The following is a 14,434-nucleotide window of genomic DNA, read 5'->3' as shown; positions in this document are numbered from 1 at the left end:
GAATGTCCTTTAGTTTATTAAAACGCAGTTTGCAGTTTAAATGTAAAGCTATTCGGGTCCCCTCACCATTCCATCTCCTTCCTAGTCATCCACTTAGGCTAGAGTCACTTTAATTCTGCAATCGCTAGCTAGACCCACACAAATAATCGATGTGATGACACTCCTCCCTCCCCCCGCCATCCCACAGACTTTCAATTCATAAAAAAAAAAAAAAAAAAAAAAACTCAAACCCGAGCACTTAAAAATGAATGGTGGAAAGTAAAGGACGGAAAGAATGACCCCTTGACGCCGCACACCTCTTTTACCGGAAAAAAAGTGCCTTCCTTGTGGGGAAAAAAAGGGAGGATGTATTCTACAAAGAAAAGCGGCAAGATGCTTCTCCCCTTTTGCCCCCAACAGAGAAAATAAAGCCGAAAACCCCTACCCCCCTACCACCGCCTCCGCCAGTCTCAGCTCTGAGAACTTCCCCACCCCGCAGCTAGTCCACTTTGTTCTGCAACTTTAGGGAGGGGAAGGTAAGGCAGGTAAGGGGCTTGGCGGTGGCGGAGCAAGAGAGCAGGGGTTAGAGGCGTTCCGTACTTACAATTTCACCATCAGTACCGGGAGACAGATGGAAATCTTTGCCTTGCTCAGATCGGTTAGCTGCGGGCTCCTCACCCAGGGACGGCGGCTCGCCAGCCATGCGCATGCGTCCCCCAGCTTTTTTATTTTTTATTTTTTTAATATTGATGATTGTTATTCTTACTACAGCGGCTATCCCACTCACTCCATTGCCTCCTCCCGGTCCCACCTTTTTACTCCTACTCTCTACTCCCTTCCTTTCTGACTACAAACAAAAATAAATAAAGGTCCTCGCTGAAGTTAATCCTACTCCCTGACAGTTAACTATCTGGGCTTCCCAGGCTCTGCTTCCAGCGTCTCCTGCTGCTGCTGCTGCTGCTGCTGGGGTTGCTGCTGCTAGGGTGGGGAGCCGGAGGCAAACACAGAGGCAGCGGCAACGGGCGGCTGCATAAAACAGGGAGGAGGCGTGGGTTAGATTGGAGTAAATGAGAAGTGAACCGTGAACACCAGGGAGACTGAATAAAAGTATCCCCTCGGAAAGGACAGCGGGTAACAACAGCTCCCTTCCTCACCCAGTCCCTGGACAGCAGCCTCATTTCCCCCGCGGAAGCTGAGCACAGCTGTAATTTGACAAGCCAAAGGAAAAAGAGCGGAGGTGCTTAGTGTTGTCTTGTGTTGTTCCTTCTCTCCTCCCCCACTCATGCTTCACCCAAAGCTCTTTGGATTATGAAATACTGGAAGTGTTTACTCCAACGATAGGCGATGTACAGATGGAGTTCGCAGAGCCACATCTGTGAGGGAGGAATGGGGTGGGTGGGTGGGACAAAGCATTCTGTGTGCGTGTGTGTATGCAAGAATATATGGGACCGTGCTTATGTACTGTTAAGTGTGGTAAGTGAACTACTGGGGTGTGGAGTGTGGGTCGGAAGGGAGTCGGGGCGAAGGCTCTGCATGTTTAGAATTAAAAAAAAAAACTACATTAAAAAAAAATTTCCAGAATGCACTTCTGTGTAAAGGGTTACATCCTACGTCTTCCTTAGTTCAGGGACACATTGCCCTGTTCTGACGCCCCCCACTTCTGCCCTTTAATCACTGCCATCTCTTTTCTTATAGAATCGAGCTGAGCCTGCTCTTCTCTTGAATCCAACCCAAGGTCAGAAAGAAAGGCTAACATTTATCTTTCTTTTGTGTCTAACCCTAGAAACCAGACCCCAGACAGATCCTATCGAGAGAGGGTTCTTTCATCATCTCCTGAGACACATGAGAGACGAACCAGAGTACCGTTTTGGGAGAAACATTGTCGTCCTGAGGTTATAAGGAAAACTCTTTTCCCCACCCACACCTGCAAAAACAGCATTGGTCCTGGAAAGGAAACAGTAAAGAAGCTGGAAAGGAAATGAGGCATCTTCCAATTGAGAGAGTTCACATTTGGAGATCAGTAGCTGTGTACGCTTGGGGGCTTTGTGCTGGACCTAGAAGTACTAAATAATATTTTTCTGAATCTGTAAACTGACCTGACATATGAATAACATCACGTCATTTCCTCCCATTTCTCAGGAGCCCTGGTGACAGAAAGACAGATAGGGAAACTAGGGGTGTGGAAAGAGGGAGACAGAAGAGATGAGAGAAGAAAAAGAAGGAGGAGGAGGAGGAAGAGAAGGAAGAGGAGGAAGAACTTTTTTAAAAGCAGATCATAGGAATAGCAATGCTAACTGTCAGCTTTTGAGGGGAACTAAAGACAGGAAATGCATCAGGGAAAATAACTTCGAATCTGTCCATGGAAAAATAGAGATGTTGGAGACGTTTCTATCCATCAATTACTAAATTACTTGGGCTATAGTTAGTCCTAGTTTCCCCAAATGTTCCCGCTGTTGCTTCTGTTGGTTCCCTTCTCTTACTGTACAGGTGGGAACTAGCCAAGTTTTTGAAAAATTGAGATTGGGTTGGGCAATTGTAGGCTGGCGTCGGTGCAGTCTGGGAGTGAGATTAGGCTAAGATCATTTGGTAATAGTAAAGGAACGTGGTTGAGAAGAGCGGTACTCACAGGGACGGACGAGGATTGCCAAGTAGTCCCATCCTCTTTCCCCAGCCGTGCGTCTTTCCATGTGGAGCTTGGCGGACTTTCCCAAGATTTGCGGATGGGCAGAGCCAGGGCTGTCCAGAGCAAGACTCTGAAACGACCTGGAGCTGCTGCCTCCCCCCAAGAGAGAAGGGGCCCTGCAGAAACTGGGCAGCAGCGAGTGAGGGCGGCAGCTGGCAGAGCAGGAAGCAGAGGGGGAAAGTCAGGACTACGCCTGTGAGCCTGAAGTGAGGGTTGCTGAAGAAGATGAGAAAAGAAGCGAGCGAAGCCAGAGAGCAGGCTAAAAAGGAGTCTGGCAGCTTTCGGGGCAGCAGAGGGGTCTGGAGGTTGCTGTGCAGGGCGAGGGCAGTGGGAGTGGGGGTGGGAATGAGGAAAGAAAACACAAAACAAACACACCATTACTATGGGTTCCAGCCACAGTCAAGCCAGCTTGCAACCAGAGATTTCCTTTCCCTATAGCACTGTAGTTCTTTTTTTCTGAGGAGGGAAAAAGGGTAAAGCTAACATTAGGTTGTTTTGTTTTGTTTTGTTTTTTATCCTTTCTATCCTCTTTTAGTTTTCCAGTGTTTCTACAAGTCTGTTCACAACTCAGTTCTTGAAGATCGAAGAACATACTGTTGTTTGTTCAACCTTTTCTCTATGCTGAATGTATGACCCTTAGGGTGTCTTGGCAATGGTCAACCTGGCTCCATAGGAATAGACATGTAGGAAACACTTCCATGATAATAGCCCTGCTAGAGTAATAAAGACCAACCTCACAGACTAGTCTTGGCAACCAAAGGGTTTCCTGGCTCTGCTTTTGTGGTAGTATACAGAAAAGAGACCTGATTATCGAGGTCTGAACTTGCCTCACAGCTGGGGCTGTCGCTAAAAATCCTGCACAAACAAAATAGGCCTCTCCTCACCATGGCATGCTCTGAACATATTGAATCATTGGCCTTTCTGATCACTGTTTGCTGCTTTCTTAGGTGGTCTGGGGGAGGGCCTCAGCATTGGCAAGTATTTTATTTAGAAGATTCCTGAGAGGAAGGCTTATCAGGCTACCCATGTCTGTAGAAATTCAAAAGAAGCCATCCACACATATAAACAGATACAGCGCCCCCCCCCCCCAAAAAAAAACCCAAACCAAAAAAAAAACTGCATTTGTTTTCCTGTGGTTAATAAACTGTGTGAACTGTTGGTGAAAATATAGATGTAGATCAGGAAATCCAGCCCAGCCTTACTCTGTCTAGCAAAATGAAGGTGAAAGGTGAAAAAAAAGAGCTGAAAGGAACCTAGTCTATTTAGAAAGTAAATGAAGGAACCAGGAATTAAACTAAGGTCATCTGTGTCCAAAGCCATTGGTAAACAAACGTGAAATGGAGGGGATATGGAGCAGAAAGAAAAGAATGGCTCGTGTGCCCATGCTTTACTCTCTGACTGTAAGATAGCAGGGTGCCAAGCGCCCTGGGGCTACGTAGGTCAAACATTAAGGGGGCATTGCCGCTCTCCAGGGTCCTGAAACCTTCCACGGTACAGGGCTCATACTAGGACTGTGTATGTATATCCTTGTTTGCAAATTCGGCAAAGCTAGGGGTCTTTGGGCTATTTCTTTTGGTTTAAAAAGTCTTGAAGAGAATTGGGAGGGAGGAGAAAATGGTGAAGGGAGGAAGGAAACCTAGCAACGGCTTCTCATTCATGAGGCCCTTTTCTGAGAACCCGTGGAGCACTCACTGTTGGTGAATTAGTCTGACTTAGTTTGTATGCGGGGCCTGTGCTAAGTGACCTGCTGGCAGAGGCTTAGTTGATCACAGTTTTAGTACTGAGAAAGTTTCTACTGTTTAACTTTCCTTCGTCAGCTTTTCCTAGAGAATGCTGATGTTTTCTAATATTTTCATCTTCAGATTCTTCTCTCCTTTTCACTTCCCACTTCTCCCGATTCCATACCATGTTTTGGTTTGTTTGGAATTGAGGTGGGCTGGTGCCAGATTAGCTAGGTGCCCAGAGTCCACTAGAGGAGGTCTGAAGTTTGTAGTAGGTTTTTTTTAAAAGTCTGCACATATAGCAGTATTTCCAAATAAGAAAGCAAAACCAAAATAAAACCTATAGTTATATTGAAGAAGAGGAAGGAGAACTGCATTTTGGAGACATCAGGTGTTCCTGAAGTCGTTTACAGTAGTGAGTTACTGACACAGCTGAGCAGGTGGACTTAGCCCTATCAAGGGCTAATTATAGAGCAGATCTGAATGTTTGAGTGTCAGATCCGTGAACCATAGGGAAAGCTTCTATTCCTCGAGCTCCTGGGAGTCGTGCGGTTGCTTAGCAGCAAAGCTTTCCCCTCTCAGTTTGGGTGATGGGAAAATGCTGAGAAACCTCTAATCAGACCAGAATTGGCAAGCCTGGATTTAGCCTTGATGTGAAGGGCTCCTTTCAAGCTGGGGGTGTGAGAGGCTTGGAGTGCTCTTAAGCTAAGGAAGTAGAGTAAAGGACTGGAACAATCCCCAGGCAACCTCTGCTTTTTAGATAAGAGCAGAAGCTTCTTTAGCAGCTCATTTATTCCTTTCTTAATGAGCCTTATTAGAACTTCTACATGTGTCTGACTCTCTCCATATTGATAGGAGTCAAACAGAGTAGAAAAGGGTTTTTATTGATATTGAAAATCTACTACAATACCCTTTCCAACACATTAGCAGGTTTGTGAACATGTGAATCTGAAAAGCCAACACGCTTCCCCCCTACCCCACCCTGCCTTCACACTTCCTAGTCTTCCCTCCTCCCCTTCATGCTTCATTAGGCTTTTTGCTTCATTCTCTTGCTTCCATATAGTCTCTTGTTGTGGAAGAAGTGATAGAAAAAAGTTAGAGGGAGATTTTAAATATATTTCCAGAAAAAATTCCAAAAAAGTGATAACTCCAACAACAAGAAACCCAAAGGAATTTTGAAAAAATTCTTGCCTTCACTTTCCCTTCCAGATGTCACTTCTACACTACTCCTATACAAAGACAACTCCCCCACCCCCAACCCAACCCCAGGTTTGGGTTCTGTTCTCCGATCAATAGCTTCTTGGCTGTTGTGACTTGCTTCATTCTAGTCTACAAAGTCAAGAGAAACTTGGCTGGGATTGGCTCCATGCATTAGTGGTGGTATGTAGGATTATAAGTTTGGGCTTCTGAAATCCATTGATTTTCTTCTCTTTTACTTACAAAGGCATCATCACCTACTATCTTCAGTGCCACGACATCTGATCTGAGAAAAGCCATCAACTGGGCCTGACTGTGATCAGTCCAGGACCCCATTTTCTTGAATATTGGTTTTATTTGGGGACCTTCAACAAGATTAACTACATAAAGTAGCCACAATTGATTTCTGACAGTACTAACCCCACAGGACACTAGAAAAATGGTCAATCACTTGCTCTGATCTAAATAACCATCATTCTAATGAAATACATTGTTTTTTTTTACAATAGTATACTCAATCCCTTTATGCAGGCTAGGTATTTCTTTACATCCATTGTCTATGCAAATACTGAAAAGTCAATACTAGCAGCTTCAAAATTATTACCTTCTAAAAAGCAAATATCAAATTATGATTTAGGTCATAAACATTACCCAGACATGAAGGACTACAGCATAATTAAGGTATCTCTTTGCTAAATATTTCTGTGTACTTTCAGAAATGTAATACATATCACATGCTTAAAGGTAGAAGGGAACTTGAGATTCAATTTCCTTTCAGAAAATAGTCTCTTATTTTTTTGAACTATGAGCTTAATAAATATTAGGAGACATTTTACTTCCTCACTTTTATAACTATCTTATTCATTTAAATCCTCCCACCCCATCGTTTGTATTTTGAACTACAATCCTGAATTTATTTTCTGAAACTGAAGAATCTAGATAATAATGGTCCCTTGCAAAGCAAATCATTTTTCTTTTATTTACTTTTAAGACTTTATTGATACCCTTATTCCTTACCCCACTGATATTTTCCAATAAACTTTCCTCACACAGAACTCTCCCTGGTAACAAAGAAAACAGTTGAGCAAAGCCAAACCAACACCAGTGATTGCCTCTTACAGGTCTGATGAATCTGTGGCATTGTATCTGTAGTCTCCTCCCACACCCTAGCTATATTTGTCTTCTGGAATATTGGTCATTGCTTTTAAACTAAGTCCAGCTGCCTTTTATTATTCCAGCTACACAGGTCTTCACTAGGATGGGATGTGGGGACTTTTTGCCAGGTCATTTAAATTTAGAGTGTACAGTCTTTCAGCAGCCAAGAAATAACTGAGGTTAGCACCTAGTCAGCAATTAAAATTGAAAACTACCAGATGGTGGGCTTCTACCTGTTCTCGCCTACAATGTGATCTGTCCTTCTCCCCGCCCCCCCCAATTGCCCTACCCTATTCCCTTCTGCTAGATGTAGCTTCCCCCAAAATATCCTCAAGGTGTCTTGGACTTTATTTCCTCTCTATGGGGTAATTTCCTAGGTTCTCTTTCCACTTCTAATTGAATATGTATTAAAAAGTTGACTTGAAGGATCAGTTCCTGCTGCTTGCCTCTCCTGATTTTGGTGATGTTCTGGGAGCCAGGATTGCTAATTATAACTCTTCATTTATATCATTGAAGTTACTGCACATATTCTCCTGTTTCTGCTTTCTTCACTCTGCATCCATTCATACAAATCTTTGCATCATTCTCTAAATTCACCATATTCACAAATTCTTATGGTATAATAAGTATACCATTAAATTCATATATCATGATTTGTTCAGCCATCCACCAATAATTAGACAACATTTTGTTTTCAGTTATTTGCTGCTAGAAAAATAAACAGCTTTGAATATTCCTTAATATCTGGGACCTTGCTTCCTTCTTATCTTTCACCTCCTTTGAGTATATGCCCTCCAGCAAGACCCCTAGGTCACAGCGTATAGATAGTCTTTTTTTTTTAATTAATTTATTTTTAAAGTTTTTTTTTTTGGTTCATTGGTCCTATTTGGACTATGCCAATATAGCTTTTTTTTCTATTTTTTTATTTATTTAACGTATTAGTTTTCAGCATTGATTTTCACAAGACTTTGAATTACAAATTTTCTCCCCATTTCTACCCTTCCCCAACTCCAAGATGGCATATATTCTGGTTGCCCTGTTCCCCAGTCAGCCCTCCCCTCTGTCACCCCACTCCCCTCCCATCCCCCTTTCCTTTCCTTTCCTTTCTTGTAGGGCAAGATGAATTTCTACGCCCCATTGCCTGTGTATTTTATTTTCTAGTTGCATGTAAAAACATTTTTTTTTGTTTTTGAACATCTGTTTTTAAAACTTTGAGTTCCAAATTCTCTCCCCTCTTCCCTTCCCACCCACCCTCCCTAAGAAGTCAAGCAATTCAACATAGGCCACATGTGTATCACTATGTATAACCCTTCCACAATACTCATGTTGTGAAAGACTTACTATATTTAGCTCCTTCCCAACCCATCCCCCTTTATTCAATTTTCTCCCTTGACCCTGTCCCCTTTCAAAAGTGTTTGTTTTTGACTACCTCCACCCCCATCAGCCGTCCCCTCCATCATCCCCCCCCATTTTTTTTTTATCTTCTTCCCTCTTCTTTCCTGTGGGGTAAGATTCCCAATTGGGTATGTATGGTATTCCCTCCTTAGGCCAAATCTGAAGAGAGCAAGGTTCACTCATTCCCCCCTCACCTTCCCTCTCCCCTCCTCCCACAGAACTGCTTCCTCTTACCACCTTTATGCTAGATAATCCACCCCATTCTATCTCTCCTTATCTCCCTCTCTAAGTATGTTCCTCTCTCATCCCTTAATTTGATTTTATTTCTTTTAGATATCTTCCCTTCATCTTCAACTCACCCTCAACTCTCTCTCATAGATATATACATACATACACGTTCACCCATACATGTACATAGACATATATGTATGCATATTCCCTTCAGCTACCCTAATACTGAGGTCTCATGAATCATACTTGTCATCTTTCCATGTAGGAGTGTCAACAAAACAGTTCAACTTTAGTAAGTCCCTTGCAATTTCTTTTTCTTGTTCTTTTTTTTGATTACCTTTTCATGCTTCTCTTGATTCTTGTGTTTGAAAGTCAAATTTTCTATTCAGTTCTCGTCTTTTCACTGAGAAAGCTTGAAAGTCCTCTATTTTATTGAAAATCCATATTTTGCCTTGGAGCATGATACTCAGTTTTGCTGGGTAGGTGATTCTAAGTTTTAATCCTAGCTCCATTGACCTCCAGAATATCATATTCCAAGCCCTTTGATCTCTTAATGTAGAGGCTGCCAGATCTTGGGTTATTCTGATTGGGTTTCCACAATACTCAAATTGTTTCTTTCTTGCTTGCAGTATTTTCTCCTTGATCTGGGAGCTCTGGAATTTGGCGACAATATTCCTGGGAGATTTCTTTTTGGGATCTATTTGAGGAGGCGATCGATGGATTCTTTCAATTTCTATTTTGCCCTGTGGCTCTAGAATATCAGGGCAGTTCTCCTTGATAATTTCTTGAAAGATGATATCTAGGCTCTTTTTTTGATCATGGCTTTCAGGTAGTCCAATAATTTTTCAATTATCTCTCCTGGATCTATTTTCCAGGTCAGTGGTTTTTCCAATGAGATATTTCACATTGTCTTCCATTTTTTCATTCCTTTGGTTCTGTTTTATAATATCTTGATTTCTCATAAAGTCACTAGCTTCCACTTGCTCCAATCTAATTTTTGAAGTAGTATTTTCTTCAGTGGTCTTTTGGACCTCCTTTTCCATTTGGCTAATTCTGCCTTTCAAGGCATTCTTCTCCTCATTGGCTTTTTGGAGCTCTTTTGCCATTTGAGTTAGTCTGTTTTTTAAGGTGTTGTTTTCTTCAGTGTATTTTTCATTATTTTTTTGGGTCTCCTTTAGCAAGTCATTGACTTGTTTTTCATGGTTTTCTCGCATCCTTCTCATTTCTCTTGCCAATTTTTCCTCTACTTCTCTAACTTGCTTTTCCAAATCCTTTTTGAGCTCTTCCATGGCCTGGGACCAGTTCATGTTTTTCTTGGAGGCTTTTGGTGTAGGCTCTTGCACTTTATTGACTTCTTCTGTCTGTATGTTTTGGTCTTCTTTGTCAGCAAAGAAAGAATCCAAAGTCTGAGACTGAATCTTGGTGCGTTTTCGCTGCCTGGCCATATTCCCAGCCAACTAAATTGACCTTTGAGTTTTTCAGTGGGGTATGACTGCTTGTAGACTAGAGAGTTCTATGTTCCACGTTTGGGGGGGATGTGCCAGCTCTGCCACACCAGCACTGCTCCTTCCCCAAGAACCCCCAACCCGGACTGGGCTCAGATCTTCAGCAGGCTGTGCACTCCTGCTCTAATCCGCCACTTAATTCCTCCCACCAGCTGGGCCTGGGACTGGAAGCAACAACAGCCTTGGCTGCCCCACCTCCGCTGCCCCCGGGGCTGGAAGCCGAACCTCGAACTCCTTTCACTCCCGTAGCTTTTCCCACTAACCTTCTCAGCAGTCTTTGGTGTTTGTGGGTTGAGAAGTCTCATAACTGCCGCAGCTCACTGATTCAGGGCACTAGGGCATGCTCTGCCCGGTTGCTGGTCTGGTTGGTCCACACCGCTCAGGCTGGGCTCTGCTCCACTCCGTTCCCAGCTCCCAGCTCCCAGCTCCCAGCTCCGTGTGGGATAGACCTCACCCAGAGACCATCCAGGCTGTCCTGGGCTGGAGCCCTGCTTCCCTCTGCTGTTTTGTGGGTTCTGCTATTCTAGGATTGGTTCAGAGCCATTTTTTATAGGTTTTTGGAGGGACTCGGTATGGAGCTCATGCCAGTCCCTGCTTACCAGCCACCATCTTGGCTCCGCCCCTCGCGTATGGATAGTTTATTCACTTATCTGACATAATTCTATTTTTTCCTTAGAATTGTTACACCAATTCATAGCCCTACTAACTTTGTAATAGTGTGCCTGTCTTTCTACCACCCCTCTCTTGCCATTTCTATCTTTGATCATTGCCAGCTAATGTAAGGTAAAATTTCTCAACGCATATTTTCAGACACATTGGTTGCTGTGTGATCAAGAGCTTCAGTTTCCTCATTTACAAAATGAGAGTGTTAGGTTAGAGGATATCTAAAGTCCCTTCATATTTAACTGTCTGTGAGTTTATAGGAAATGGGAAATGATAACAAATAAGCTAAACAGAATACATAATTTCAATTATAAATTGAGGTTATTTTTGAAGTCAAACAATTAATGAAATATGTACATTAAAGTTATTTTATTTTCTCAGTCATCTCAGTGAAGGTGCAAATATTTTTTAAAAAATTATCTTACTTTTATTTATGCCTTTTGTAGTTGTATCACTTTCATTTTAGAATAAATATTTCCTCCTTTCCCTACTCAATGAGACATCTCTTGCAACAAAGATTTTATAATCAAAAAGGGAAAAAAATCAGTTTAGGAAAACTAACCTACATATCAACTATGTCTATGCTATACTAAACTATATCTATGGTATAGGTAATATTCAACATCCTACCTCTGCATTACAGGGAAGGAGGCATATTTTCTCAACTTCTCTCCAAGATCAACCTTGGTCATATAATTACATGTTATTTAGAAGTGTTTTTGTTCTTTGTATTTATATTATTATGTAATTATGTATATTGTTTTAATGGTTTTGTTTTGGATTTTGTTTTGGATTCCCATGCTTCTCTGAATTCTTCATATTAATTTTTTTCTTATAGGGCAATAATATTCCATTAGATTCATGCATTACAATTTGTTTATCCATTCCCAAGTTGATGGGCACTTACTTCATTTCCCATTCTTTGCTACCCCTAAAAAATGCTGGTATGAATATTTTCATGCATATAGAAACTTTCTTTAGATCCTTGACCTCTGTGGGGTATATACTCTAGGTCAAAAGGTATGGACATTTTGATCATTTTTTTAAAAAGCATCATTGCAAATTGCTTTTCAGGATGGTTGGATTAGTTCACAGCTCCACCAACAATGGCCTATCTGAATATGACTATTTTAAATGATCTTTCTTACTGTACTGTGAAAGTATACAGGTAGCACTTCCTAAACCTCTTCCTTCAAATATTATTTATTTATATTTTTAATGTCTAGAGAATAGACCATAAAGATTTTATAGAGGTGACAAGTAACATAAATTATCAAGTCAGTAGTTGCTCTTAAAAATAAAAGTAGCCTTTAAAAATAAAAGTTTGGGATCTTTAACATTCTTTTGAATCCTTCCCTTCTTTGATATATCTTTAAAATCTGTCTCAAAACCCCTTTAAAACTATGTCACCACCAGTTTATATTTCTTCTGAATGTTTTTGGTCAAATGCAGACATTTCTCCCAACTTCTTTTCTGAGTACCCTTGTCATTTATTAACACAGCACATTGGATAGCAGTTGTAATCACTCCCTTGTGAATACTGAGGAAGCTAACTCACCAAATAAATAATGGTAAATCAGCTTCATTTTACGTCCATTTGTTGCCCTTCCAGTTTCAAGATTTCATCTAAGAATAATCTGACTTATGGATCTCATGCCAAATTGTATCTATGTTTTGTCCTCAACTACTTTTCATTTATTGTTAGACAGTACAGCAACATCTCTCATTCTCCTCTGCAGCATTTTGCAAGACATTGTATGATAAACCCTTGACTGCCATATCTATCTGCTTGGCAAGGAAATAAAAATATGTTTGAAGACTATGTTTGTTGGCTAAAGCATTTTCTGATCTCTTTCAACTTCCTAATCATGGTAACCACTTTGCATGAACTAAAGATCTCTAAGAAACAGCAATAACTCCATGTCTTTTGTCTACTTCCTATTTTTTTCATAATTCAAATAAGTTTTGATAGAACTGCTATAATAATTACACACAATGTCTTTTCATCTTTAGTTTTTCTCCTTAATATGATGCTTATTTTTTATTTGTGCTCCAACCAGTAAATGATCTACATACAGACAACTGATTTTGAAATGACTCCTGTATCAGTGACCAGTCATTAACCCTTTGTTCAATTTCATCATTGTGATGTTCAGTGCTCAGCAAGTCCTAAGGCTTTATTCTGTTTTTGGAGGCGATGGTCATAGTACAGGTGTGAAGATTTTAAAATATTTTTCAGGATCCTTTATTATGTCCACCTTTACAATGCAAAGTGTATGTTAACTAAGACTAGCTTTTTTTAGGATTTTTCTGCTTCTTCATTCTATGCAAAAGATCCTATGCATGAGCTGCAATTATCTTTATGGTGATCTATTTGCTTGTGTTCATTATGAGTACTGTAAGGGAATCATAATTATTGTCTTTGGTTGTGAGATTTAAAAAAAAAAACCAGCACTCTGCCAACTCGACCATTCAACAACATAGATAAGTGATCATCCAACCTCCACTTGAACGTTTCTAATACCAGAACTCATCAGCTTATGCAGCAGTCCATCCAATTTTGAGACAGCTCTACTTGGGTTTTTTGGTTTTTTTTTTTGTTTTTTTCTTCTTTTGCACTGAATGTGGTGACTTTATTAATGGTACACAATACAGGACTCTAGGCTTCTCCCCCCTACTATAGCGGGGCTTTGGGACAAACATGTGAATGGGATATAGATCCCCAGTATAGGAATGTAGGTTAGGAATGTAGGCTCCCCAGTGATAGATCTTTTTTTGGCTGGGGATGAAGGTTCATGGATTTCCACTTTACTCCTTGGAGGCCATGTTGACCATGAAGTCTACTACATAGTTGCTATAACCATACTTATTGTCATACCAAGAAATGAGCTTGAAAAATTGGTCATTGAGGGCAATATCAGTACCAGCATCAAAGGTAGAAGAGTGGGTGTTGCTGTTAAAGTCACAGGATACAACCTGGTCCTCTGTGTAGCCCAAGATACCCTTCAAAGGTCCCTCTGATGTTTGCTTCACCACTTTCTTGATATCATCATATTTGGCAGGCTTCTCCAGCTGGCAGCTCAGATCCACAACAGATACATTGGGAGTAGGGACATGGAAAGCCATGTCTGTGAGCTTCCCATTCAGCTCAGATATGACCTTGCCTACAGTCTTAGCAGCACCAGTGGAAGCAGGGATGATGGAAGGTTTATCTCCAAGTTGGCTACAGGGTGATAAATTTTACTGGACACAATATTCTCAAAAACTACCCCCTAAGTTATCTGTATCAGTGGAGGGGTTACCCATACTAATGAAAATATGGATCTTAGAAGTATTTAAAAAGTGGTACAGCTGACTCAACTAAATTTTCTATCCATTAAAACCCCTTAAAATATTGTTCTCTTTCCATATTTGAACAGCTGATTTTTTTTACCCTATGTACAGGACTTTACATTTAACTATGTGTGGGACGAGTGAAGACCTCTCATAAAAAGGAATAAATTAGATAAATGGAAATAAGTAGGATAGTGAGTCCCATTTCTCTACTTAGATATTTTCCTTTCTGTAAAGCCATTTCTCTACTTAGATGTTTTCCCCTCCATAAACTAAACTAGTGACCGTAAGGCCCCTGAGGTTAAGAACAGGACACAGGATGCTCTCATCCTGTGTATTTACCTAATGGTGAGAGGACTGAAAGAAGGAAGGGTTGAGGTGAATAAGTCAGCAACCATAAAATCCTCTGAAAGTAAGGAGAGGACACAGGATGCTCACCCCCTGTGCATTGACCCCAGGATAAGGGACCCTCAGCTCAGCAGAAAAATGGATGAAAAGCCAGAAATCCAGGTGCAATGTAGACGTGCAAGACCAGTTAGGTATGAATGATGGGAGACAAGGTGTAAGGGTGC

At 41.2% G+C, this 14,434-nt stretch overlaps 2 protein-coding genes across 3 annotated transcripts in view; both read right to left on the bottom strand.

The window, feature by feature from the left end:
- The window catches only part of RGS20 (regulator of G protein signaling 20), a 141,294-nt gene that overhangs the window by 84,957 nt on the left and 41,903 nt on the right, over positions 1-14,434 (bottom strand). The window contains exon 2 of one of the 2 annotated variants that reach the window (XM_036738981.1): positions 2,612-2,971. In XM_036738981.1, coding sequence (XP_036594876.1) covers positions 2,612-2,971 — 360 coding nt within the window. Of the gene's footprint in view, positions 1-583; positions 689-2,611; positions 2,972-14,434 lie in introns of those variants that run through there. The other variant, XM_036738987.1, reaches the window with a different exon arrangement.
- LOC118831603 (glyceraldehyde-3-phosphate dehydrogenase-like) lies at positions 13,338-13,727 on the bottom strand. Its single transcript, XM_036738996.1, has one exon. It carries the CDS (start codon positions 13,653-13,655, stop codon positions 13,338-13,340), a length of 318 nt encoding a protein of 105 aa, XP_036594891.1. The 5' UTR covers positions 13,656-13,727.

Source organism: Trichosurus vulpecula, chromosome 1, assembly GCF_011100635.1.
Source record: "Trichosurus vulpecula isolate mTriVul1 chromosome 1, mTriVul1.pri, whole genome shotgun sequence".
Lineage (NCBI taxonomy): Eukaryota > Metazoa > Chordata > Mammalia > Diprotodontia > Phalangeridae > Trichosurus > Trichosurus vulpecula.
This window is presented reverse-complemented; position numbering and strand designations above follow the sequence as displayed.

Excerpts from the sequence above, each read along its gene's own strand:
- LOC118831603 (XM_036738996.1), bottom strand. The coding sequence starts at position 13,655 with ATGGCTTTCCATGTCCCTACTCCCAATGTATCTGTTGTGGATCTGAGC.